Below are 22,914 nucleotides of genomic sequence, written 5' to 3'. Positions count from 1 at the left end.
CATTGAAAGAAGCAGCCCTTCACCTCTGCTCTCAGTTTTTGGTTTTTTGGTGCAGGTTCACATTGCATGCCTCCATTTTTTTTTCCCTTCTAGCCAATGGGTGTGGTGGTTGTGGGAAAGAGATTTCTAAAGCTTATATCTGCATTCCTTAAGACTCCAGCATTTTCGGGGGTGGGCGGGGAATCGGTGACTTTCATTGTGCAGTTCATTGGCAATGGGATGCAATCTGGCAGCGTGCGTGGAAATTATATGTGTGAAATATGTAAGCAGTATGCTAATTCTAGAAATGATGCAATAGCTAGGCTGGACAGTGTTGCTACTTCTTGGTACCCGGGACATCAGACATGGGCTGTACAGAAACTATCTGAGAAAATTCTCCTCTGGAAGAAGCTTGCAACAATTTTGGGGGTTTCAGTCTGGAGAAATTTTGGTTGCAGCCCTAGTTAAAGTCTCCTGTTCAAGCCAGGGGAGGAGAGCTGGTCTTGTGGTAGCAAGCACGAGTTGTCCTCTTTGCTAAGCAGGATCTGTCCTGGTTTTCATTTGGATGGGAGACTATGTGGGCGCTTTGTAAGGTGTTCCCCTTAGGGGATGGGGCCACCCCGGGAAGAGCACCTGCCTTCTTGCATGCAGACGTTTTCAAGTTCCCTCCTTGGCATCTCCAGACAGGGCTGGGAGAGACTCCTGCCTGCAACCTTGGAGAAGCCACTGCCGGTCTGTGTAGACAATACTGAGCTAGATGGACCAAGGGTCTGACTCAGTAGGAGGCAGCTTCCTATCTTGCTATACTTCAGTTCTGGTTTGGGGTTGAAAGTATTTTGCGGGGAAACTCTTTGTCTGTGAAGCTTTCCTTTTTCCAGGCCTGTTTGGTGCCATTGTTTTCTCTGGTTGCTACATAAGCCCCAGTTTTCCCCGACTGCTGCTTCTTGCGTAGGTCACATGGGTAATACCAGCTGCGATGTTGCACAGCCAAACTTATAGCCAATTTGTCTATTAGTTGACATAAACAGGAGCCTGCGGGGGGCGGGCGCTGCGCTGCTTTCGCATGGCCAACTGGAAGTCACCTCCTGGATGGGAAATTAACTTCTCAGCTGAATTTGTAAGTTCCTGGTTGAGCGCTTTGAAGGCTGTGGATGAGATGAGTTGTATTCTAAAAACTATCCAGGGACCACAATTCGGGAACCTGGAGCACCTTCCTGATGAGGCTAGGCTACAGCATCTGGGGCTCTTTGCTTTTTTCCAAAGAGGCGACTACGGGGAGACATGGTCGAGGTATACAAAATCATGCATGGAGTGGAGAGAGTGAGTTTTTTCTCCCTCTCTCCCAACACTAGAACCAGGGGTCACCCCATGAAACGGAAAGTTGGGAAATTTAGGACCAACAAGAAGTACTTTTCCACACAGTGCCTCGATGGAATTCCTTGCCATGGGATGTGGTGATGGCCACCAGCTTGGATGGCTTTGAAAGGGGCTTAGACAGATTCATGGAGGGCAGTCCATCAGTGGCTACTAGCCTGGTGGCTGTGGGCCACCTCCAGCCTCAGAGGCAGGATGCCTCTCAATCCCAGTTGCAGGGGAGCATCAGCAGGAGAGAGGGCAGGCACATACCTCTTGCCTGTGGACCACCCAGAGGCATCTGGTGGGCCACTGTGGGAAACGGGGTGCTGGACTAGATGGGCCTCCTTGGGCCTGATCCAGCAGGGCTCTTCTTATGTATGTATGCATGTATGTATGTATTTCTCTATCAGATTTGTATAGCACCCCAAACTTTCGTCTCTGGGCGGTTCTTAACTTGTTCTTAACTTAGGAAGCTGCCTTCTACTGAGTCCGACCCTTGGTCCATCTAGCTTGGTATTGCCTGCCCAGCCTGGCAGCGGCTCCTCCCAAGGTTACAGGCAGGAGTCTCTCCCAGTTCTCTCTGGAGATACCTGGGAGGGAACGTGGAACCTCCTGCGCGCAAGCATGCAGGTGCTCTTCCCGGAGTGACCCCATCCCCTAAGTGGGATATCTTCCAGTGCTCCGACAAACCAGGGCAGAGCCTACTTAGTCAAGGGGACCATTCCTGCTTGCTACCAGCAGAGCAGCTCTCTGACCCTCCGGCCTCTCCAGGGATCCAGGCTCAGGGTCTCTCCTCGCTCTGTCTTGAGATGCCGCCAGGGGCTGAGCCTGGGAGACTCTTTGCATGCAAGGCAGATGTTCTCCCACTGGATTTTGGCCCCATCCCAAGGAGTGGAGATTCTCCGCCACCTCTTCAGAAGAGCAGAATCTGCCTTTTTAATCATTAGCCCCGGCTTCATTGTTCGCCCCCTTCCGATGCTGTGGGAAGAAGCACCTTCTTGTCCCTCGAGAGTGAGGCCCTGCAGGGCAGCCATCTCCAGATGTGGGTGGCCACTTGGCACGCGGTGTCGGACTCTGCACTGCTCTGATGGGCCCGCCCCATTAAAGTGTCTCTTTATTCACCTTGTTTTTGTAACCTTGGTGGTCCAGTGGGAGACGCCGCCATAGCCAAACACGGCCCAGATGTGGCGTGGTTTGTATATGTTCTCTGATACTGACTCTGTGGTCCATCGACAGAACGGGAGAGTGAGGGGAAGACGCCTTATCGGCATTGCCTCTTTGGACAACATCTGGATTCCTCCTGTGTTGTATCCTAGGGATGTGCTGCTGCACTAATAGCATCACTGACATTTGCAGGGACACAGGAAGCTGTCATATACTGAGTCAGACCCTTGGTCCATCTAGCTCAGGATTGTCTTCATGGACTGGCAGCGGCTTCTCCAAGGCTGCAGGCAGGAGACTCTCTCAGCCCTATCTCGGAGATGCTGCCAGGGAGGGAACTTGGAAGCTCAGATGCTCTTCCCCAACCCCTCAGAGGAATCTCTTCCAGTGCTCACACGTGGAGTCTCCCATTCAGTTTCAACCAGGGTGGACCCTGCTTAGCTAAGCGGACAAGTCAGCCACCTAATGGTGCAGCAGGAAAATGACTTGACTAGCAAGCTAGAGGTTGCTGGTTCGAATTCCAGCTGGTATGTTTCTCGTATCGGGCAGCAGCGATACAGGAAGATGATGAAAGGCATCATCTCACACTGCGCGGGAGGAGGCAATGGTCAACCCCTCCTGTATTCTACCAGAGACAACCACAGGGCTCTGTGGGTGCCAGGAGTCTAAATCTCAGCCCTGGGTTCCAGCTCCCATGGGCCCCTGACCATTGTGGCTGAGGATGATGGGAGCTGTAGTCCGACAACATCTGGCACTCCAAGGTGGAGAACCCTTGGCTTTAAAAGTAACAATGAAAGACCAACCTTTGTTTTCTGAGCAGCAGAAACTAGAAGGCGTTTGGGAAATCCATCCTGCCGCTGTTGCTGCTGCTGGATTTGGTTTTCTTTAGCTGGTTTCCAGTTTAGACCTGCAAAGGAATAACTCGGGGCTTTGAGATAATGAGAGAGACATTCAGCCCGGGCCGTCCCCTGCAGGGGGAAATCCCCCCTTTGAGTGCAGAGAGACGCTTTCCGCCACCGTTTTCACAACCGGGTGAGCTGACCTCAGTTGAACAAGGGAAGAGCTTCAAAGAGGGTTCTGGAGGAGGCAAAAACGAACTTGGCTCCCTCCTGGCTTCTCCCAGCAAGCCGCAGCTGTTCATGCTGGGAAGCACTCTGGCGAGAGAAGCTGCAAAACCTTTCAGTATCTGTGCCACTTTGGGACTGGAGTTGCAGCCTGTGGTTTCTTTGGAGTGGAGCTGCACGTCTTTAAAAATCAGGTGCTTTGGCCGTGTACTTTATGAATGGTGTGCCCAGAGGTGGACCTAGGGAATTTTGGAGCCGGGACCTAAAGGCCTTTAGAGCCCCTGCCCCTTTTGGAGCCCCACCCCGCACTGTACATTAAGCATCACCCCCACCCACCCCAATTCTTATCCCACTTATTTCTTCCTCCACTCCCCCTCTGTTTCTAAAGCACCCGGCACAGGTCATAATCCCATGCAGATGCCCAGCGCAGTGCTGGCCAGGGGTGACCACACCACCCAGGACAGATGGAAGAGGATTTGGGGGCCCCCAGGGGATGTGGAGGCCCTGGACTTTGGCCCCCAAGTCCAGGGGTCAGAGCGCCACTGGGTGTGCCTTCCTCCAATAGGGAATGGAACTAGCTGTAGGGAGAACTGGGGTTTCCAGTTGCTGGTCTTGTGTTAACAAGCACGAATTTCCCCCTTTGCAGAGCAGGATCTGCATTGGTTTGCATCTGAATGGGAGACTCCATGTGTGAGCACTGTAAGCTATTCCCCGGTTAGGAGATGAGGCTGCTCTGGGAAGATGCTTGCATGCAAAAGTTTCCAAGTTTCCTCCCTGGCAGCATCTCCAAGAGAGATGGGATGGGGATGGGAGAGACTCCTGCCTGCAACCTCGGAGAAGCCACTGCCAGTCTGTGTAGACACTACTGAGCTAGATGGACCAATGGCCTGACTCGATGTCTTATGTCCCTATGATTTGAGCCATGCAGTTCTGGCTCTTTTGTGTGTTCTGCTTTGGATCAGGATGATTGTGCTTTAAACTCCTCTTCTCTATCAATATTTTTTTTGACGGAGGTCTCATGGATCTTCCAGATGCTGCAATGTTCTGAGATCCTGGAAGAGTTTGGCAGTCCTCGAAGCCTTAGATGGGTGGAGCTCACAGGCTGGAAATTGGAAACGCCTCTTTAAACTTGTCAGATGGCTTTTTTTCTTTTTAAAGGCCAGTATTTAATCTCCTTGTCACGTGTGGGTCTTTTCGAGCATTCTGCATTTTGTGGTGTTGTGGTGTGGTGTTTTTTAAATAGCAGGTATTGGGAAATAATAGCAGTTGTGCCAAATGCTGCGATCTCACTCATTTTATGCAAACCAGAGTGAAATAGTCGAACTGATTTCCACTCACCCATTTGTTGTGCATGGCTTCCCTTTGCCGTGAATTCAGTCTTTTGGCAATTCTGAACCTCCATGTTACATCTGTACCATGGGAATCAGGTGTCCCTAGACTTGACTAGCAAGCCAGAGGTTGCCAGTTCGAATCCCCGCTTGTATGTTTTCCCCAGACTATGAGAAACTCCTATACCAAGCAGCAGCGATATAGGAAGATGCTGAAAGGCATCATCATCTCACACTGTGCGGGAGGAGGCCATGGTCCATCCCTCCTGTATTCTACCAAAGACAACCACAGGGCTCTGTGGGCGCCAGGAGTCGACACCGACTCGACGGCACAACTTTACCTTTACCTTACCTCAAGGTTGCTTTCACACAGGGCTTGACAAATCCTGGGCCCCAGGGGTCCTAGAACTTTAACCATGGTGCCGTTACTAGGATTTTCAGAGATGGAGTTATTGAATAAAATATGTGTTTGTTCCAGACAGCCCTCTTTCTGTTTTAAGGATGTTACTTGTAAGGGAATTTTAAAAAGTCCATATACCCTTCCTTTCCATAATACCCACCAGTGAGCCTGGTAATTTTGTCAAGTGTCTGCTCCTAAAAAAGACTTTGGTGGGTGGCGGGGGGGGTGTCCTTGATCCCAAGATGTTAAGATCAATAGCTAGGTACCGTCTTCCTGTATTGGGGGGCGGGAATCACAGGCATGGAGAAACCCTGCTTCATGGTTTTCCATGCACATTTCCATCAGAAAGTCCCTTATAATCAGGAGAAATGTCGTGGCTTCTAGAACTGTTGATCTCTCTGCTCAGTTGTTGGCTTCTTCCTCTCTCCCTCTCCCCGTCATTCCTACTATAGATTAAAACTGGGTAAGTCAGAATTATTTCAGTTGATACACAGTCAAGTACCTGCTCACTTGTGGTGCACAGAGGTTGCCTCCAGGCGATTAGGTAGGGGTGTCTCTGGGAATGGGAAGATGATTCCTCCTTTCTTCCCTTCCAGGCTGTTGATTGTTACAGAAATGGCTTCGTGATCTGTGTGAGTCCAGGACAGGGCTGAGAAAGACCCTTGGATAAACCCATGGAGAGCCACTGCCAGTTGGCTTGGACATGGATTGTGCCTGTAGTGCACACTGCACACAGCTTGTACGTGGCTTGAACATAATAGGCACATTTGCATGTCTTCCAAGCAGGCTTGAAGGCATGCCCAATCTGCATTCGCGATCTGCAGTCTGGTAGACTCAAACAGGAAGGCAAGAGGAGGGGAGAGTGATTGTGGGGGAGCTGGGGAGGGCGGCCTTTTGCCTGCCCTCACTAAAAGGCTGGGGGGAGAATGTGGGTTGGCTATGCCCATCCGACCCTGCTTCCATATCCCCCACAATCAGTTTCCCCTCCTACTTTGATCTTTGCAAACACCTGACCACCAATCAGGAGCATGCATGGAGCAGAGCTGGTCTTGTGGTAGCGAGCATGACTTGTCCCCTTAGCTAAGCAGGGTCCGCCCTGGTTGCATATGAAAGGGAGACTAGAAGTGTGAGCACTGGAAGAGATTCCCCTCAGGGGATGGAGCCGCTCTGGGAAGAGCTGAAGGTTCCCAGTTCCCTCCCTGGCAGCATCTCCAAGATTGGGCTGAGAGAGACTCCTGCCTGCAACCTGGGAGAAGCCGCCGCCAGTCTGGGTAGATAATACTGAGCTAGATGGACCAAGGGTCTGACTCAGTAGGAGGCAGCTTCCTGTGTTTCCACCCTGGCTGACGGCTCCTCTGACCTTGTTATTCAAACAAGCCTAGTGTGCAGATAGGGCTATGGAAGTGGTGCAGATTCAAGTGCGCTCTGTGTGTGTGTATCCTTTCCTAGCTGCAGTAGCTCAGAGGACTGGGCTGGCAAAGTCTGCAAAGCAGGAGCAGAGTCGAGGAAGGGTTGTGCGCTCTGTGTGGCGCATACGCAGCTGCCACAGCTTGGGCTGCCTTGAGTGAGTCCCTGGCGCCGTTTCCTTGGAGTCTGTCAACTGGAGTCTGATTGTGAATGGGAAACAATTTGGCCACATGTGGGGAGACTGATCTGTGTTTTCGCCGCTCACTGGTTCTTTCCACGGACGTTCAGTTGCTGCCTCCGCTGAATGACTGGCAGCTTGAAAGGCAGGCAAAGTGCCTAGCGTCATCTTAGAGTAGTAAGCACGAACTGACCCCTTTGCAAAGCAGGGTCTGCCCTGGTTTGCATTTGAATGGGAGACGTGCGGCGACTGGATGGGGCCGTTTATTATTATTAATGATGATGATGATGATGATGATGATGATGGAGGAGACATGGAATGGGAGGCATGGAGGAGAGGTCTATCAATGGCTACTAGTCAGAGGGCTAAAGGCCACCCCCAGCCTCTAAGGCAGGATGCCTCTGAGTTCCAGTTGCATGGGAGTCACAGCAGGAGAGAGGGCCTGCCCTCACCTCTTGCCTGTGGGCTTCTCGGAGGCATCTGGTGGGCCACTGGGGGAAACAGGATGCCAGAACTGTACACAATATTTTCACTGAGGTCTGACCAGTGTAGAATAGAATGACACGATTACTTCTTGGCATCTTGAAACTTTGACCACCTTTGGACGTAACATGGAACAGTTCCGCACCCCAACTTCCCCTGCTCTCCCGACCGAATTCAGGCATTCAGGAGAGCTCCCTCTCTGCAGCCTCACTGACTGCAGAGAGGAGGGCGAACTGGATGCCATGGGGCTTCCTTCTTTCCTGAAGGACAGGAAAACTGCAGCCAACTGCAGCTGGAGTGAGGGAGGAACTGGTCCATTTTAAAACAAAACTGCAGTTGCCCGCATCTGGATGTACAGTTTCTGAATCCAGAGGCGGCTTACCTCCAGTTTCGTGTTACGTGTGAATACAGCCTAGGATTGTCTTTGCTATTTTAGCAGCTGCATCACACTGCTGGCTCATGTTCAATTTATTGCCCACTAAGGCACCGAGGTCCCTTTCCCATGTGCTGCTGCATGCTTGTTGCTTCCAGTCCTGGTCTCGCTTTGCTGATTGTCTTCTAAGAACGAAGTGATGGTCGCAGGAAACCTCTTGGAAATGGAGCCAACCTCTGTAAAAATTGGCTTTCAGTCAGGCTTAGCAGTGTTTTTAAACTCCCCAGTTCGGGCATTAACTTTTATAAAGGAGTTTGGTAACTAGTTCAGAAACTTTGAGTCCTTGAACGTGTCCGATAACGATTCTGCATGAAAAAGCTCTAGATCCATTTGCTGGCAGTGAAACTCTGTAATGGGAATACAATGAGGTCAATTTCACTTGAGAGCAATATTTATTATCTCTTTAACTTTTTTAACTTGTTTTTGTATTTTGTACATTCAACGGGATAATAAATAGAAAAATAAGATAATCCTCATGCAGTTCCAGGCAGAGGGGCTGATTACTGAATCACGTTTTTTGAACCGGTTGCTGACACTTGTGGTTCAGGGTTCAGTTGAAGCGACCAAGAAACTTTAGGGTTGGTTTCTGTTCCAGTTTACGGAAGCAGACCTTTCCAGACTGGACTTGGCTTTCATTTTGGTTTGGTTCCCTGATCTTGGGGGCCCAGAGGAAGCCAAAGTTCCTTTGCTACCTCTTCCAAAAGTGCCACAGTGAAATTGGCTAATGGGAACACACAGGAAGCTGCCATATACTGAGTCAGACCCTTGGTCCACCTAGCTCAGTATTGTCTTCACAGACTGGCAGCGGCTTCTCCAAGGTTGCAGGCAGGAGCCTCTCTCAGCCCTATTTTGGAGATGCTGCCAGGGCGGGAACTGGGAACCTTCTGCATTGGTGCTCTTCCAATGAGCTATTCCCCACCCAGTAAGGGGAATATCTCCCACTGCTCACCCATGTTGTCTCCCATTCAAATGCAAACCAGGGTGGACCCTGCTTAGCAAAGGGGACTTTGCTTGCTACCACCAGACCAGCCACCTGTGTCCTGCTCCCAACCTCCTCAGTGCCGTGCTTTCAGGGTGGGTTCACACGTGGGCCTTCAGACTGCAGCATCAAGCAATGGTGTGCAAGTAGGACGCTGACCGTCACACACTTCAGACTGGGGGTGTGCACAAAATCAGCCAGGCTGGTTCAGTTAGAATCCAAACATCCTACATTGGATGTGTTTTCCCCCTCCCCCCAATAAATCAGTGTTATTTCAATGTAAACCTGTTTTCAACTGTGCTGAGTGTTGCCATAAACTGAATTGGGCTTTTAAGGAAAAGTGACAGAGATAAATATAGCAATATAAGAAATAAGAATGGGGGGAAATCAACCTGCAGGTGCCACTCTGAACCTTGCCCTCCCTTCTCTGCCCCAGGAAAAATCCCCTTCATTTTCTTGGGTCAGCATTGGTGGTTTTGCTTCTCTTCCAGTTGAGTTCCCCAGGTTTCTTGGATAAAACCTCTGAAATGTTTGGAGTGAGGTTCTCTTGGCTGTTTATGCCTTTAGCTTGCACTGTGGGTGTATGCAAAGTCAGTCGGTTTTTCAGCGGCTAATTTTCCTTTTCTTCTTTTGCAGCTGAGCCTGCGGATCTCTTGAAGGTATTAGATTTTCACAATTTACCCGACGGGATATCGAAAACAACAGGGTTTTGCACAAGCAGGAGGTCTTCCAAAGGAGCCGACGTGGCCTACCGAGTAACGAAAGATGCACAGCTGAGCGCCCCAACCAAACAGCTCTACCCTGGTAAGGATGCTTTCTTTTCTGCTACGGTTATGCATGTGCAGAATTCGGCATTTGGCTGGGTTTGGGGCTGAAACTGACCTGGTTGCCCTAGTGCAGGGGTTCCTGACAGGGGGTACTAGTAGTAACCCTGGGGTCCCAGATGATGCTTGGCAAATTAGATGGTGCTCTACATTCCCTGTACATTCCCCATCTGAGGATCACTGACTTGAAGCCAATGCATCCTCAGCGGTGTGTCCACTGCAGGAGGGGAGGAAGGAGCACAAAGACTCTTTTCTGCTCTGCTCCTGATTGGCTGGCTACGTGCTGAAGCTCAGCATACCCCTCCCCTCAGCCTGAGTGACGGGCTTAAGAAAAATAGCCCTGAGTATACCCCCTCTGGAATTAATAGGCAAATTAAATGTGTCCTGTTTTTCACTGGGCGTCCTCATGGGTAACTTGGTCTGGATCAGGCCTCTAACCAGCCTCAAGAAAAATTTAGGGGGGGATTGCAGAAGTCAGTGGTGGGAGGTTATAAAATGTTCAGGGAAAACTGTCAGTGAGGCTGGGGAGGAAAGAGAATTTTTTGGTGTGGCAAGTACACACCATGTCACCAGCTGGCTACGGGCCTGGTCTGGATGTAATCGGGTGCCTGGAGAAGCTTTTCTGTAACATTTTAAATCTGTGTGTCTGCACACACACACACACACACACACACACACATGCATGCGTACGTCATTTATGCAATCAAAAAATGTGTTCTACCCAGGTTTGGGAGCTGTGTGTGCTCCCAGTTTTCAGTTGTGTGGAAGCCAGGGAGGAGGAAAAGTTACTCAGGTTTTCCTCCTCCCTTGCTTCCCCACAATCACTTCTACCCAGGTTTTCCTCCTCCCTGGCTTCCACACAACCGAAAATTGGGCACGCACACTGCTCCCAAACCTGGTAAAACCTGGCAAAACAGGGTTTTTAAAAAAATATAATAATTGTGTGAATGACCTCACAATCTCTATGGAGAACTTGAGCTGAGGATTTGCGACAGAAGCGGGTACACCTGTTGAACAAGGTGGGGAACTCTTTCCTTAGGGGATGATTTGTGCTGAGAGATGGACCAGCTATGAGCTCCCCTAAACCTGTTGTGGCCTTCGATGCCATAAACTCTGGCCGCCTTCTGTGCCGCTTGATGGGAATGGGTGTGGTTGCCCCCGGATCTAGCTGGTTGTGTTCATTCCTGGAAGATAGGTCCTGAAGGTGATTCCGGGGGGCCTGCTACTCTGCCCCATGGCCTCTGGGTTCTCTTCTGTCTCATAAGCTGCTTAAGATCTGCATGAAACCCCTGAATGCAGCCATCTGGAGGTCTGGGCTGCAGAGTTCTACTGGCCCATTTTCATGGGATCCTGCAGTGGGGACTCTGAACTGGTGTCTGTCAGCACTACCAGATTGGGTGGGGATAGAAGACCAGAGCTCTGCGTCCAGGGAATCAGCACCTCGGCTGGAGCCAGGCAGGGTCACTGGAGCTGGATAGGGCAATGGGATGTTGCTCCAGCAGAGCCTAGGGACCGCCTTTAGGGATGCTGATTGGGCAGTGTGCTTGAGCGCTCCTTAAAGGGGCCTTGCCCCATTTTGTTGTACCTGCTGAATCTGGTAACACTGGGGGACCCCTGCGAATACTGTCAAGTCCTCAGAGGACTCCTCTGAGTTGGGGGACAAAGGCAGGACTGTGTCCCTTGCTGTGATGGGGGTCCCAGTTTGAGTCAAGAACAGCCCTGTTGGATCAGGCCCAAGGCCTGTCTAGTCCAGCATCCTGTTTCACACAGTGGCCCCTGAGAAGCCCAAAGGGAAGAGGTGAGGGGGGCACACCCTCCCTCCCGCCGTTACTCCCCCCCAATTGGCATTTAGAGGCATCTTGGAGGTGGCCTGTAGCCATTGCTAGACCTCTCCTCCATGCATTGATCTAAACCCCACTTAAAGCCATCCAGGCTTTTGGCTGTCACCACATCTTGGGCTATAGAATTCCATAAGTCGATTTTGCGTTGCATGAAAAAGTCCTTCCTTCTGTTGGTCCTAAATTCCCTGGCAATCAGTTTCCTGGGATGACTCCTGGTTCTCGTGTGATGAGAGAGGGAATTTCTCTCTATCCGCTTCCTCCACCCCATGCATTATTTCATAGACTTCTGTCATGTCTCCCCTCAGTCATCTTCTTGTCTAAACTAAAAAGCCCCAGGTGTTGTAGCCTTGCCTCATTTTCTTGATGCAATGCAATTCCTCAGTAGCTTGCTCAAACTGAGCATGAAATTTCGGTTCAGCTCAAATTCAGTTGCAGCTTTCCTCAAGCCACAGACAATATGGGAACCATAAGAACATATATATATATATATATATATAATTTTTTTTATCAAATTTGCACACTGCCCCAAACTTTCATCTCTGGGCGGTTAACAATAGCATAAAACAAGTTTAAAACATATACAAAAACTAAAAGCAATTTGACAATTACAAATACAAATACATAGGAAGCTGCCATATACTGAGTCAGACCATTGGTCTATCTAGCTCAGGATTGTCTACCCAGACTGGCAGCGGCTTCTCCAAGGTTGCAGGCATGAGTGTCTCTCTCGGCCCTATCTGGAGATGCTGCCAGGGAGGGAACTTGGGACCTTCTGGAAGCAAGCAGGCAAATGCTCTTCCCAGAGCGGCCCCATCCCCTGAGGGGAATATCCCACAGTGTTCACACATGTAGTCTCCCATCCAAATGCAAACCAGGGCAGACGGTCTGAGTAGACAGCCTTAAGCTAGATGGACCACAGTTCTGACTGGGTAGAAGGCAGCTTCCTATGTTCCTATGTAGAGAGAGGAACGTTATTACAGTCTCCGACCAGTACAGAATTGAGAAAGGGAGAACATAATGTCCCACCCATGCAACAATATAGTTCTACGACTATACAAATTGCATAGTAAATTATCCCACTATGTTAGTCCTTAGACGTTGCCGTATATGCACTGCTATTAAACAAAACCTAGCCACGTTGTAAGTAACCTTGGCTTGACGGTCTGAAAAGAGGAAGGAGAGAGGGATACTTCGTCTTCTCTGCCTGGTATGTCGTTAATCAGGGGTAAAATTAACGTCGCTCGCGAGTCTCTATTTAAAAAAAAATTACACTATAATAAAACAAGTTCCAAACTGTAGTGGCTGCTAAGGTTGATCTGAGTGTGGAAGACCGAGGCAGGTTTGGCAGGACGCCTAGCGTTTGGATCAGGCTGGAGGGGTTTTGCGACCCACCCACCCCCGCCCCACACCAGACAGGAAGGGGGCATCTCTTGATTCACTCTGGGGTTGAGTGCTGGCTCCAGCCCCACTCCCCCTGACAAGCCCCCACCATTTCTGAAGGACCCAGATCACCCCCCCTTCTGCCCCCACCCCCAGTTTTCTCTCTCTCCTGGTGCTGGCAGTGAGAGGTGGAGGTGGGGGAAAGTCTCCTCCGTGCTAGCTCCCCAAACTGCTGGGAAGCAGCCGAGGGCGTCCTGGAGACCTCGGCTGTGGCGGCCAGAGTGCTTCCGAAGCCTCCCATCCCTTTCCAGTTGATGATACCCCATGGCCCAAATGACTAGATGTTGCTCCCGCGCCCGACAAGCAAATGAGTGGATGGGGAGATAAAGATAACAAAAGGTAATTGCAGAGCCGTTTCCCAAGGGGAAAGGAATGCCGGGGCTTTGACAATGGAGGCTGTTGAGGTGGGGAGAGGCAAGGACACGTTGCTGGGTTGAGGCGGCCTCCAGCCCGACGCACGCTATAGTTTGGGCTAATTAGAAGGTTTTGTTCTCCTAAGCTGGTAGTTTTCGTGCCTTTGTCGTCGTCTTCTTCCCGAGCTTCTGCCAGCATGGCACCATCTGAAGAAGGGCATGTTGTTTTGTTTCATGGGGAGGGGCCGTTGCTCTGTGGCGGAGCGTGGCTGGCATGCACAAGGCCCCCGGTTCAATCCCTGGCAGCATCTCCAGGTAGGGCTGAGAAAGACTCCAGCCTGAAACCCTGGAGAGCTGCTGCCAGTCAGTGTAGACAATGCTGAGCTAGATGGGCCAGTGGTCTGACTCGGTATAAGGCCGCTTCCTTGGAGGGATGGGGCCATAGCTCAGGTGTTGAGCATCTTCTTTGCAAGCAGAAGGTCCCAGGTTCAGTCCCTGGCAGCATCTCCAGGTAGGGCTGGGAGCGACTTCTGCTTGGAGCTTTTTAGAAGCCACGGCCAGTCTGTGTAGACAATATTGAGCGAGATGGACCTATGGTCTGACTCAGTATATGGCAGCTTCCTATGTTCCTGGGGTTGGGAAAGACTCCAGCCTGAAACCGTGGAGAGCTGTTGCCAGTCAGTGTAGACAATGCTGAGCTAGAGAGATCCAGGTTCTGACTCAGCAGAAAGCAACTTCCTATGTTCCTTTGTTTATCCAAACTCCATGGAGAGAGAAGATTTATATGGACATTCCCCCATAACCTTTCTCATTTGTGTTTTGAAAAGGTAGCCCCTAGGATCCAGACAGGCAGGGAATTCTTATATCCACAGGAAGCTCCGTGTTGGAAGTTCTCTGCCCATCCTCCTGTTGTGCATACTGAATTGCCCACAACTTGGATAAGGTTGCCACCTTTTATCTGGCCCAGCTCCTGCGTCTTTGACAGATGCTCGCAGTTCTGGAATTAAGCAGCTGAGGTGTTTTCTAGGCATGCCGATAAACTGATGGCAAAAGTGTCACTTGTTCAATTGCCAACTGTCAGGCTTTGGGGACATGGCTTAGATGCAAGGCCAGGCAAAAAAGTGCCAAGCTGTACATGGAAGATAGTTTTGAGGTAGAGAGATGTCTACAGGTAACTTACCCATGAAGTCAAGATGAACTACTAGAGGAAAGTAACTTCACTCGCTGTAATAAAAAGGCCTGGGTTTCCTATAAATGTTTTAAATAAATAAATTGTGGCAGGAGAAGATGGTAGTTGTAGTCCAACATAAGAACAGTCCTGCTGGATCAGGCCCATTAAGTCCAGCATCCTGTTTCACACAGTGGGCCCCACAGATGCCTCTGGAGGGATCTCACAGGCAACGACATGCCCTCTCAGTTGCTCCCCTGCAACTGGTATTCGGGAGCATTTTGCTTCTGAGGCTGGAGGTGGCCCACAGCCACCAGACTAGTAGCTACTGATAGACCTCTCCTCCATGGATTTGTCTAAGCCCCCGTTTAAGGCCATCCAGGCTAGTGACTACCACCACATCCCATGGCAGAGAATTCCATCGATTAATTATGTGCTGTGTGAAAAAGCACATAAGCACATTCCTCTTGTCGGTTCTAAACTTCCCAACCATCAGTTTCATGGGGTGACCCCTGGTTCTAGTGTTGGAGGGCGGGAGGGAGAGAAATGTCTCTCTGTCCACTCTCTCTGCTCCATGCATAGTTTTATACATCTCGGTCCTGTCTCCCCTTAGTCGCCTCTTTTCCAAACTTAAAGAGCCCCAGATGCTGTAGCCGTGCCTCCTAAGGAAGCTGCTCCAGGCCCCTGATCATCTGGGTTGCCCTCTTCCCCGGCAACATCTGGGGATCCAAGGCTAAGAACTCCTGCATTTAAAAGAGCCTAGGAACACAGGAAGTGGCCTTCTACTGAGTCCGACCCTTGGTCCATTGAGCATAGCATTGTCTACCCTGACTGCCAGCGACTTCTCCAGGGTTCAGGAAAGAGCCTCTCCCAGCCCTACCTACAGAGGCTGCCAGGCGTTGGACTTGGGGGATCAGTGTTCCTTCTAACATGTATTTCCAGATGTCGTTGACAACAACTCCCATAATCCCCAAGCAAAAGGCTATTGCATCAGGGGATGCTGGGAGTTGTAGTCAGCAACATCTGGGGAGCCCTCTTAGAGGGAGCCCTGTTTGGGACCTTCTGCATGCCAAGTGGGTGCTCTTCTGCTGACCTATGGTGTGCCTATGTGGGCACTAGAAAGCTTGGTCAGTTCTCTGGAAGCAGATCTGTACAACTCTGAAACAACAAAGAGTCCTGTGGCAAAGACCCGGAGGTTTATTGTGGCAGGAGCTCTGGAAACCACACGGGCAGATTACAAACTTGCATACTGCACAGTTGACAAAGTAAGTTCTTGCCCACAAAAGCTTTGGCCACAATAAATCTGTTCGCCTTTCCCGGGCAGTGAGACATGCTCTTTCTATGTGTGTGCTCTCAATCACACCGCTACCTTTCTGGAAAAACCGACCATCTCATTTCTGGGGCCCCCACTGAATTGTCGCATTTGGTCACGGAACCCTTATGGTGCAGTTTAATTCAAGCGATTTAGTTTTTCCAGCATGACCCACAACCCCAGGTACCAATGACACCATTCCTCCCTGCCCACACCAGGAGAGCCTGCATTTCGCTATTGTTCTCTTGGGAATCACGTGTTCGTTTCACACTTCCGAAGGCACCCTTTTGTGTGTGTCTTCAAATGGGTGTAAAGAAGGTTCTGAAAATGCCTGTTGAGGGATCCCTCTTCCTGCTCTTGTGCGTTTAGCAACCGCCTGACTCTCAGAAGTTAAGCATTTGACTTTTTCCTGGCATGGGGAAGAAATGATAGGGGGGAAACTTTGCTTCCAAAATTGCATACCAGACTGCTGTTAAATTGCGTCAAGATGGGACCCTGTAAACTAACATTGATGACCGACAGCGGCCAGCCATATGCTTCTCGGAAGCTCCATAAACATCCCAAGCTTTCTCCTTTCCTCTCCTCCACCCCCTACAAGGTAGCTTGTAGTGCCAAGAACTGTCCTGTGACCATGGAGCCTCCATTCTTTTCAGCCAATCGCAGTCCAGTATTAATGGCAATTAATATAATTTCCATTAATTTGCTCTTTCCACTGCTGGCTAAGCTAGCAGCCATCAACACACCTTGTGGCAGAGAGTTCCGCACTGTGGCACTAGATAAAATGTTGGCAATTGAAAGGGAGCTAATGAGGCTGTTTTTTCTCCTGCTGTTCTGTTTCTGGCTCCAGCAACTCCATTTCCTGAAGACTTCTCAATCCTCACCACTGTAAAAGCAAAAAAAGGAGGGCAGTCCTTCTTGATTTCCATCTACAACGAGCAAGGGATCCAGCAGATCGGCGTGGAGATGGGCAGGTCTCCCGTATTCCTTTACGAGGACCACTCAGGGAAGCCCGGCCCCGAGGACTACCCTCTCTTCCGGGGCATCAACCTATCAGATGGCAAGTAAGTGTCTCTTGGAGGTCAAGGATGGGGTAGTCATTTTTAAAAAATAATTCTTTTTTTGCTTTTTATTTCATCTAAGATTATAGCATATATATGACGAAATAAAGGGATACAAATATTTATGACTAAATAAAAGGAGAATGATGATAAAAGAAAATCCCTTGCGCATTAACCGTATAGAAAGAGAATTTGGCAGAAGAAAGGGTGAGGATATATTTCTTCAAAGCACAAACAGTTCATTAGAATTGAACCAAACTGCCCCAAATTTCTCCTCTTGACCTTTCTACCCCCCAAAACAACCTCCACCAGTTCAAATGTCGACAAGGAGCAAGCCTGCTGATGGCGTTATACTTCTGGTGCTGCATTTTGCTGCTTGCTTTGGTGACAAGTGAGTCTACTCAAGTGAGCATTGCGGCAAGTCAAGCATCCTTTTGAGAGTGCCTGTTTTATTTAATTGTTTGTTTAGATGTATGAACGGCTTGATATGAAACGTCTGCAGGCAGTTTACATACAATTCAGAACATTTTAAATGAACCAGCCACGAAAAGCATTTAATACGGTTAAAAGCAATCAAAGCAACACATTTTAAAAACCAACCAACCTAAAAGCCTAAATAGAGAGGTGTGTCTTAAGAGCTTTTTAAAAAGGCAGCCTGCCCTGGTGATCTGTGCAGGTGGCGGGGTTCATGAGGAGGAGGAGGGTGCTTTCTTAAATACCCTCGGCCCAAGCCATGAAGGACTTTATAGGTAGTAACCAGCACTTTGTCTTTCTCCTGAGAACACATTGGTAGCCAGTGAAGTTCTTTCAGAACACGAGTCATATATTATTTATTATTATTTATTTAAAATATTTATACCCTGCCCCTCCAGTGCATTACTGCTCGGGGCAGCTCACAACAATAAGATAGACACAGATACAATAAAAGTAATACAATTAACCTTTTTTTTTTTTTACAAGTCAGATTAAAAACCGCAATTATTAGGTCTAAATCAAAACTGAAAATTATAAAAAGCTAAAGAACCTACCAGATATAACAAAACAATAATGGAGCATTAAAAAGCCTCCTTTAAAAGGTGCGTCTTGGGATGCTTATGACCTCTTCGGGTTTCCCCGAGACCATCTGCACCCACTGCCGTTTCTGGCCTATGTTCAAAGGTGGCCCCACACAGAGCACATTGCAGTAGTCAAGCCTGGAGGTCACCAGAATATACACCACGGTGTTAAGGCCATTTATCTCCAGAAATGGACATAGCTGGCATATAGGTTGAAGTTAAGAAAAAGCACTCCTGGCCACTGCCTCAACTTTTAGAAACTTCAGAAAGGCTGTGAGGAGAAGGGTCTCTTGTGGGGTGGTGGTGGGAAAGGGGGCTTGCACTGGGGAGTTGTCTTCAGGGAACCTAGTGGGGCCGAGGCGTCCCCCCCACTCAATACACATCCTTGCAAGCATTGTCCTGAACAACAACACTTATATACCCACTTTTCAACAAAAGTTTCCAAAGCGGTTTACACAGATAAATAATCAATGAATAAAATGGATCATTGTCCCCAAAGGGCTCACAATCTACAAAGAAACCTAAGAGAGACACCAGCAGCAGTCAGTGAGTCCTTGATTTCCCTCCGGATACACTTAGCCACGCTCAGAGGTATTTCTTGTGCCTCCTTGCCCGAGCATGATGTTCCGATCCCGTTGTTTGTTTGTTTATTACACTTTTATACCGTCCCAAACTTATGTCTCTGGGCGGTTCACAATGATAAAACAGTTAAAAACACACATAAAAACAAATAAAAACAACTAAAAACTAACAATTTAAAAGTCAATCACCGAATTAAGAACCTATTAAAAAGCTGAAAAAGTCTGAGTAAAAAGATGGGTTTTAAAGTATTTTTTAAAAAATTGTCGGAGATGGGAAGGATCTTATCTCCGTAGGGAGCGCATTCCATAGTCCCGGGGCAGCAACCGAGAAGGCCCGTCTCCATGTGGCCACCAGACAAACTGGTGGCAACTGGAGACGGACCTCCATGGACGACCACAATGGATGGTGGGGCTCATAATGAAGAAGACGTCCTCCCAAATACCCAGGGCCTAAGCCGTTTAGGGCTTTATAAGTTATAACTAGCACTTTGTTAGTTATAACTTATAACTGCCCAGAAACCTATCGGCAGCCAGTGTAACTCCATCAATAAAGGAGCAACATGGTCTCCTAGGTCTCCCCTAGGTACCATCTTTAGTTCAAGCTAGTTTGGGGTGAGCCTCATCACTCTCCCTGGATCAATTTAAAATGGGCTCAGGCAAAAGAGTTTATTTTCAGAAGTCCTGGGCTCATCCTGTTCAGACATGTCTGGATGGCAATGAGCAAAGGGAATCCTGGTTCTGCTGGCAAAGGGCAGCAGCAGATCCACTAAGAACAGAACTCACCTGACCTTGGAAGCTGGAATAAGATTTGCAGCCTCTGTGAAGGCTGGTTGGCACTGCTACCTTTCTTTCCCGACACAGCAGTAGGGTTAGAGGCAGAAGCGCAACAGCTCCTGCTTGTCTCAACATGGAGAAGCAAGCTGAGAGGGGAGACTGCATCCGCTGAACTTCTGCCTGCCATGCAGCTGCTTGATGAGGCACAGAGCCTGCAACCAACTGGGCTGGGAATCATTCAGGACTTGGGGCTTTCATAAAAGCCAAAGTCATGCAGCTCTACTCTAGAGGAAGCAGCTCCTTTGGGATCCTGTGGGTGGAGCTGCAGCGTGCTGGGAGAGATCCACACTGAGCCTCCCTTCGCACTGGTTTCGGCAAGCTGCTCATAAGACCCAGTGTCCTGCTTTAACCTTCTGGTCGTCCTTGTTGTTCCCCAGGTGGCACCGGGTAGCCATCAGTGTACACAAGAAAAACGTCACCTTGGTTTTGGATTGTAAAAAGAAGGTCACCAAGTTCTTGGACCGGAGTGACCATCCCATCATTGACGTCAACGGGATCATCGTCTTTGGGACCAGGATCTTGGATGAAGAGGTCTTTGAGGTGAGTGCAAGACCACAGAAAAGTCCTCGGCATGCTAGAAGGGTGTGTGTGTGTGTGTGTGTGTGTGTGTGTGTGTGTGTGTGTGTGTGTGTGTGTGAGCAAACCTGAGGCTCCCCAGCTGGATTGCCCCTCCCACTGCAGTGTGGGGTTGCTGGGAGTTGTGGTTCACCATTAGCTGGAGGAGGGAGACTAGGGTGCTGAATGGTAGATAAAGTGGACTTCTACTTGGAAAAGACTGTTCCACACTGGGAGTAATGGTTGTTGGTCAGTGATTGGATCCAATCTATTGCAAGCATTGGTGCTGTTGAAATTCAGGATTGGGAGGGCCCTGGGATGCATCCTCTGAGCACAAAACCCTCTTGATATCCAGTTTGGTTTGGGAGACGTTCACCTCTAGCAGCCTGCCCAACCACCACTTGTCCTCTGGGCTTGTCATTCTCCAACGTTATGAGCCAGAAGAGAACTCTGGCCTGTTGGTCTTCTTGGATCTCTCGGTGGCTTTTGATACCATCAACTATGGTAGCCTCTTGAGGGCGTTGGGGATGGGATGCACTGCTTTGCAGTGGTTCTTCCTTTCGAATAGATTCCAGGTGGTGTCGCTTGGAGACTGTTGCACATCAAAGTGAGAGCCATTGTATGGAGTCCCACAGGGCTCCATCTATCTCCAGTGCTTTTTAACATCTACATGAAAACCCGCTGGGAGAGATCATCAGGAAATTTGGTGCAGGGTGACACCCAGATCAATTTCTCCCTACCGGCTTAGTTAGGAGATGGCTTAATCTCTCTAAATGCTTGCTTGGAATCGGTAATGGGCTGGATGAGGGAGAACAAACTGAAGTTGAATCCAAACAAGATGGAGGTACTCGTTGCGGGAGGCCGTAACTTGGGAAGTGATATTGATCTGCCTGTTCTGGATGGGGATACACTCCCCATGAAAGATGAAGTATGTCACTTGGGAGTGCTTCTGGACCCAAACCCCTCCCTGATCTCTCAGGCTGAGGCAGTGGCCAGAAGTCCTTTTTATCAGCTTTGGCTGATATGCTGGCTATGTCCATTTCTGGAGATAAACGGCCTTAAAACAGTGGTACATATCCTGTTAACATCCAGGCTTGACTACTGCAATGCGCTCTACCTTGGGCTGCCTTTGTATGTAGTTCGGAAACTGCAACTGGTGGAGAATGCGGCAGCAAGGTTGGTCTCTGCGGCTGCCCATAGAGACTACATTACTCCTATTTTAAAAGAACAACAATGGCTGCCAATTAGTTTCTGGACAAAATGTGGTTGTGCTGGTTATTAGCTACAAAGCCCTGAATGGCTTGGGCCCAGGGTTTTTAAGAGATCACCTCCTTCTTCATGAGCCCTGCCGTCATTTAAAATCATTGGGGGAGGTCTGGTTGCAGTTGCCACCGGCTTGCTTAGCGGCAGCTGCAAACCAGGCCTTCTGTAGGGCTGCCCCAAGGCTCTGGAACTCCCGAATGAAATCAGAATCTCCCCATCTCTGGTTGTGTTTAAATGACTTCTGGATGCACACCTGTTTAATTAGGCTTTTAGTTTATGATGTCTTAAAGTTTTATTTATGGTATTTTTAATCTGTGTATAAGGTTTATAGGTTTTGGTTGTTGTGTTGGATTGTAAACCACCCTGAGATCTTATATAGTATATAAATGCAACAAATTAAAACAAACTCTTAAGTACCAGTAGTCCTGGTACTTTCTCCCGGACTTCTGGCCTTACTGAGGTCTCTCGGCACAAGCTGCTGTGATCTTGCATGCTGCCATCGACAAGTGAGCACTGAACAAAGGAAAGGTCTGAGCAGGAACTGCACACTTAATGTGAGTTTGTGAAGGGGGAGAGAAAAGGCGCTTTTGCAGGGGAGACGGAAATATGTTTTGGGGTTGACGATATGGGTTATTCGGTTTGACAGGGTGAAGAGCAGTAAAATGAGGGAGGGGGTGCCTCGAATGCTTATTTTTTGAGGGGGAGAGGTATGTCGCCTGTTTTCCACGACAGCCTGCGAGGGAATGCATGATATTTTTGGCCCTGGAGAGACCTCTCCTTGCTTGAAGTGTGCTGGGACGACCTGTTTGCATTGTCCGGTGTGACAGACGCTTGCAGGGGTTGTGTGTTTCCACTGTTACATTTTATGCTCCTTTCTAGTATTGACCTCTGAGCAGCTGGGAATCTCTAGATTTGGCCAGGATTGCCACAAACCTACCTGGTCTCATCAGGGTTCCATCCTGATGCGCTGGGGTTTGCCATGGGATCCTGCTACCTTCACTTGACCTGGGTTTCTGCCTAGGAGCCCAGGGTCTATGGATGTTAAAGGAGGTTGACAACCGAGACAGAGTGGTTTAGAGGCAGGTCCTTCCGCCTTCCACTTTCAGTGCTTTTTTAAAAAGTTGCCGGTGAAGGCAGAAGCCAAGACATTCTGTCTATACATCCCAGTTATATATCTTTTTTGTCAATCGCCTTTTAATTCTATATTCTGTATGGAGCTTAGTGGTTGACTGCATCCCTTATGCAGAGTTGCCCGTTTGATCTGCTGCTTTGCTACTGCACTTTCTCTCTTGAACCAGCTTGGGACAAGGCTTGATCTGATGATCTGTAAAGGTGTGCCGTCCAGTTGGTGTCGACTCCTGGCGACCACAGAGCCCTGTGGTTGTCTTTGGTAGAATACCGGAGGGGATATACCTGTTTTATATTCTGACATTCTTGTGAGCTCAGTTGCTGTTTGTGAACTCAAGAATCCAAGTGTTGAAAATACTGTGTGTGTGTGTGTGTGTGTGTGTGTGTGTGTGATGAGGATGATGAGGATGATGCTTAACTTATGGGGTTGGGGGCCTCCAGAGGCCTTTAGGTCCAGGCTCCAAAATTACCTAGGAGGACCTCTGCATCTCCCATGCAGTATGAGATGATGCCTTTCAGCATCTTTCTCTATCGCTGCTGCCCAATATAGTTCTTTTCCATAGTCTGGGAAACAGACCAGCAGGGATTCGAACCGGCAACCTCCGGCTTGCTAGTCAAGTCACTTCCCCGCTGATCTGACTGCATGTTTACTTTTTGGAAGCTAAGCAGGGTTAGGTCTGGTCGGTGCCTGGTTGGGGGACTACCTGAAAACCCCACGGACGCCATGTTGAATT

The 22,914-nt window shown here is 49.2% G+C and overlaps 1 protein-coding gene across 3 annotated transcripts in view; it reads left to right on the top strand.

Moving 5' to 3' along the window:
- The window catches only part of COL5A1 (collagen type V alpha 1 chain), a 374,283-nt gene that overhangs the window by 173,871 nt on the left and 177,498 nt on the right, over positions 1 to 22,914 (top strand). For all 3 annotated transcript variants that reach the window (XM_053282026.1, XM_053282025.1, XM_053282024.1), the window contains exons 2-4: positions 9,405 to 9,572; positions 16,554 to 16,767; positions 19,612 to 19,774. In XM_053282026.1, the coding sequence (XP_053138001.1) occupies positions 9,405 to 9,572; positions 16,554 to 16,767; positions 19,612 to 19,774 (545 nt within the window). The remainder of the gene's footprint in view (positions 1 to 9,404; positions 9,573 to 16,553; positions 16,768 to 19,611; positions 19,775 to 22,914) is intronic.

Source organism: Hemicordylus capensis, chromosome 17, assembly GCF_027244095.1.
Source record: "Hemicordylus capensis ecotype Gifberg chromosome 17, rHemCap1.1.pri, whole genome shotgun sequence".
Classification (NCBI taxonomy): domain Eukaryota; kingdom Metazoa; phylum Chordata; class Lepidosauria; order Squamata; family Cordylidae; genus Hemicordylus; species Hemicordylus capensis.
Note: the sequence above shows the minus strand (reverse complement) of the source record. Positions and strands in the feature narration are given on the sequence as shown.